This window comes from Mus caroli, chromosome 10, assembly GCF_900094665.2.
Source record: "Mus caroli chromosome 10, CAROLI_EIJ_v1.1, whole genome shotgun sequence".
Classification (NCBI taxonomy): domain Eukaryota; kingdom Metazoa; phylum Chordata; class Mammalia; order Rodentia; family Muridae; genus Mus; species Mus caroli.
The window spans coordinates 121903763-121909126 of NC_034579.1; the positions used below are offsets into that span (position 1 = coordinate 121903763).

The 5364-nt window shown below is 34.1% G+C and overlaps 1 protein-coding gene across 1 annotated transcript; it reads right to left on the reverse strand.

The window, feature by feature from the left end:
* Positions 1-698: 698 nt before the first annotated feature.
* LOC110303051 (olfactory receptor 6C76-like) lies at positions 699-1640 on the reverse strand. Its single transcript, XM_021173953.1, has one exon. It carries the CDS (start codon positions 1632-1634, stop codon positions 699-701), a length of 936 nt encoding a protein of 311 aa, XP_021029612.1. The 5' UTR covers positions 1635-1640.
* Between the last annotated feature and the right edge of the window lie 3724 nt (positions 1641-5364).

A 5364-nucleotide genomic window follows, 5' to 3' on the forward strand; every position in this document is an offset into this window, starting at 1 on the left:
ATTTCCATGCACCATTATAATAAAGGATAGAACACACAACAAAGACATAACACTGACACATTCATTGCACTGCACAGGCCCCTATTTAATATGAATACACCTTAGGAAATTCTGCAAGAAGTACCCACAGAGCAGAGGTGGGGGACATTGACTCACAGAAGAGCTCAATTTAAAAGTGCCTATAGGTGGAACAACAATATGAACTAACCAGTACCCCCGGAGCTCGTGTCTCTAGCTGCATATGTATCAGAAGATGTACTAGTCATTGGGAAGAGAGGCCCCTTGGTCTTGCAAACTATATATGCCTCAGTACAGGGGAATGCCAGGGCCAAAAAGTGGGAGTGGGTGGGTAGGGGAGTGGGGGGATCTGGGGGACTTTTGGGATAGCATTTGAAATGTAAATGAAGAAAATACCTAATTAAAAACAAAGTGCCTATACAGTAGAAAATATTTTTTCAGAGTTACTTGTTGTTACTCAATGAATAAATACTTTGAAAATAAATTAATTCTTTTAAAATGTCATTCTCATTTTGGTGACATCAAATCAGTTGACATCAACTCAGAAAATTTTAACTGAAATACAAATATGAAAATATTCAGCTAATTTGAATACAGCAGTGAATGGGAAATGAAATAATGCAAATACGCATTGCATACAATGTTCTTTATGAACAATGAAGCAGTGAATTTCTTTATTATTAAATTTTATTTGAAATACATTTTTTGATCAAATTCCTGAAGGATTCTTTTACTTGTTTGTTTCTAAGTGTGTAAATGAAAGGATTCAGCATTGGGGCAACAGAGGTGTTGAGCACTGCTATACCCTTAGTCAAAGCCACTCCTTCCTTTGCTGAAGTTTTAACATACATGAATATACAGCTTCCATAGGAAATGGACACAACAATCATGTGGGAGGAACAGGTAGAAAAGGCCTTTTTCCTTTGCTCAGCAGAGGGGATTCTTAGAATTGTCCTAAGGATGAATGAATAGGACAAAATTACTAATGTTAAGGTTACCATGAGAGTGAATACTGCCAGGAAGAATGCCAAGAGCTCCAGGAAGGCTGTGTCTGTGCAAGAGATGAGCAGCATAGGGGAGGAGTCACAGGTGAAATGGTCAATAATGTTGGAGTCACAGAAATCCAGTTGAAGGCCCATGATCACAGGTGGAAAGATGATGAGAAATCCAGCCAGCCAAGAACTCACAATGAGCTGCATACAGACTCTACTGTTCATTATTGTGGTGTAATGCAAGGGCTTACAGATAGCTACATAGCGGTCATAGGACATAGCAGTCAGAAGGAAAAATTCAGTTGAACCCAAGAGTATGAAGAAGAACACCTGAGCCATGCAGGAGTTATAGGAAATGGTCATATCCCCTGTCACAATGCTCACAAGGAACCGAGGAATGGAAACTGTGGTAAATGAGATTTCTAGGAAAGCGAAATTTCGAAGAAAAAAGTACATGGGTGTCTTGAGGTGTGAATCTATCAGAGTGAGGGTAATAATGGTCAGATTTCCAGTAATGCTCAAAATATAAGTGATAAATAAAAATANAAANATCAAAATGTTTAGCTTTGGGTCATTTGTCAATCCCAAAAGAATAAACTCACTCACAGATGTTCGATTTTTCATTTCTTCTTGTGTTCTGCCAGGTCTGTAATTGTGAAATGAATTAGAGAGTCAGGATGAATTTTAATTATATGCACTGGTATATGTGTTTGTTTCATCACACCATACAAAAGTTGTATCAATATACAAGCTGAAACATTAAGTCTTTCACCAAATTATAGTGTTTTAAAAGTGAACATTAACTGTCACAAAACACCTATTCATCTGGTGATTGCCTTGGATCTACAGATAATTAGTATCGAGGAGTCACTTGATAGTTCTAGTTAGTACATTTGTAGATGTAGATAAGGCCATGACAGTTCTTTTGCAATGGTATATGAGCAAATATATTTGAGAAGTAAAATAATACTTAAAATGAAAAATGTAAGTTTATTCTCAAAACTACCTCAACAAAGGAATGCATTACTTTTTGTAAATCAAACATTTAAACATTACTTGTCAATTTTAGAAAATGTTTTAAACTATATTGACTTTCTGAAGAATTAAAATTTAGCAAGTAGACCAGGACCAACATTTATATAATCCTAAAGGGACAAACTCAGAAATCTCCAAAATTCAAAAAGTCCACAGTTCATAGTGTTTCTTTATTGAATTAAATAATATTTTTCTCTATGTGGATGAGATTTTAACAGGCAGGTAAAGAACTTATGGTAATGAATAAATAGAAAATGGAAAAAGAATAAGTGACCTAAAGCAGAGAACAGAGACTTATGGTTTTATAATGCCAAGTGGTTGTAGCCAAAGAGCTCAAACCCAAATGCTTATTGGGTTTTAAACTAACTGTCAGTGTTACCTTATTTTGGGCCATTGTTCACACGTCTCACCTATGTTCACATTTTGTTTTTTCATACATAACAAATTTATACCGCGTGTAGCTGAAATTGGGGGGGGGTAATTGAGCTATATACATTAACAGGAACACACTATGTGATGAATCAAAAGAAAATTTCTGAAGTAGAAGTCTGGTAGGTCATATGCTCCTGGTTGTTGGTAGAAACTGCTAAAAGCCAAACTCTCTAAAGTAATAATTCTTAAAATTGTGGTTTAAGAAAGGTGAGAAATCCTTGGGTCCAAGGGAGCAGCAAAGAACTCAGTGGGCAACCCCAAGGTCAGTGCACACTCTAAAAGCTTCAAAGCAAAAGAGGCTTCTTTGTTTATTTATATATTTATTTTATTTATATTGAGTAGTAGTGTCTCTGGCTGTAAGGTACAATTTAATGGTAAATCTAAAGGTTGATGAAACAGCACAGGGAAGTTGACAAACAGAACAGGAATTCAGAGGCAGAAATTATATCTTGGAATGAAGCTAAGACTCTCCAGGAGGATGGAAGAAGAATGAGGATACAGAAGAGAGAGGGAAATAAAGAACAAAGTGAAGAAAGAAAAAAAAAAGGGAAGAAGGCAGCCACATTGTCACAATATTTGAGACAACATTTACAGCTAAGAGACAATAAAGCTGTATATTTGGTTTGCTCCCTAGGTGAAACTCTGCATTGATAAAGGAGGAAAAGACATAAAGCATATGTAAATAAAGAAAATATCTAATTTAAAAAGTAAAAAAAAAAAGACATAAAGCATGAGTGAGAATCAAGAATCAACATCTTTGGGAGATGAAGACCTACATGACCTACGGGTAGAAAATGTTGAACTAGGACATCACCTGAAATTCTTAGTTGTAATCCTACTAGCCAGTACCTGGTATCTCCTGTTTTCCAAAATTCCAAAAAACAACCAAGTCCTTACCATGGTTACTATGAAATCCAACAAATACTATTTTCCTCCTTTAGTTTCTGGTAACTCCTGGGAAAGAAAGATGTTATAATTTTAAATTCTACTTTTACACCATTGCTAGAAAATGGTATGTCTAAATATTCTTTCCAGAAGCTTTTCTGTTTTATGTTTTCACCTCCACCTTGAAACAGACACAAGGGACTCTTTCAGCAAAGTAGTGATAAACTGTCTCTGGAGAGAGATGGGGTTGATGAGTGTGGCCTAAAGCTAAACTGAACAATAAGGTGAATTACAGAAATTATCTTCTGAAACATTAACTGTTCAAGAAATCTGGAATGCAAACAATACTGTAAAGCAACACTGAGTTATTTTTGTGTTTCATACAACCAATATTTTTAGTACAAAAGAGTAATATAATCTAATTTCATATTAACATGTAACAAAGCACAGAGTAGCAAGAGGAGATATCCACTGGGACATAAAGTGTGCCATATAATTATTCGCTTTGATAATGAAAACATATAGGATAATTTTGGCAAGATATAGTTAATGGATAGGCGTGTTGTCAAGAACTAGAGTCATATTTTTACAACTCACAAAATTAGTATTCAAAATATTTTCTTACTGATTATCTAATTTATATTAGAAAAAACAAGTTTACTGGTTTTTTTTTTTCATTATAGTCCTCTATTTTTTCCTTTCCTCTGTTGGATGATTTATTGATGTGAGGCAATAGATGTTTTTTAATTCAGTATGTTTGATATATATGCTAAATTTGAATTTTATTTACATTTATGTGCGCTAAAAGCTGCTGACTCCATTTATGTATAGCTTCAGCTGATTTTTCTGCTACAATGGAGAGGATATTGCTTGTTATCTTTATAAGGATATCTTAACAGAGCTACTTATCAAAATCCTGCCTATTTTTGAAAAATATTAAAATAGAAAGATTTGCAAAAACACAGAAGGCATACTAAATGTATAAGGAGTTCATGTAAAACACTGTTTAATGTGTGATTAGTATCCAAACATTGTACATTAATTGTCTATTAGAAAGGAGATAGAGGAGGTATTCAAAACAAGCCTTCCATATAGTAATGTAAAGGTTTACATGGTTGTGTGTGGATATGAGTATGTATGTGTGTATGTGTGTTTGTATGTGGCACTTTCAGGAGTGTTGTCTCCATAGGGAATGTCTGTGAGGATCCTGTCTTTCTCAAGATAATGTGGTTTCTACCAAGCCCCTGATTCTCTTGAGAACTCATGTTTTAAAACAGAACAGAATCCTTAGTTACATATGTAGATTTTCAGGTGTATATGCTGGGGGATGGGAGGGGCAGAGGGAGAAGAGAGAGAGAGGAAGGAATGGAGGGAGGGAAGAAGGGAGTGAGAGTGCATGAGGTTACAATATGTGGTGTAATAGAAACACCCAATGCTCTATAATATTTTTAGATCAAGAATTAGAAACTGGGAAGCCTACTCATTTCTTGTAGAAATTATAGGGAAGCTACATACAAAATAGAGTTTTGACAAAATGATTTAGTTCATTAATAACATATGTTGAAACTGTGTTTCAGGGATAAAGCTATCTTGGTTATTATGAAGAATAATCTTTTGACATGTGTCTATATTTTGTATGTAATCCCCTCTTTACTAAATTTGCTTAGGGATATTTGATTTTGGAAACATTTTCTTAATTTTCATTTGAATAACTCTATTAACTTGACAATCTGAATCATTTTGGCATATGTTTTTCATATGGATATATATATATATATATATATATATATATATATATATAGAACAATGATACACCATTGCCTATTTGGAGTCAGGAAATTTAAATATCATTTAAAATATTTCAAAATCTTCTTTAAATATGTAGGGCTATTTTTTTTGTAAGTCAAAAAATCTAACATAAAGATTAGTGATAGAACTGGTAAGACAGTTTAGTGTGTAAAGGTGGTTGCCACAAGACTGACTATATATATATGCATATATG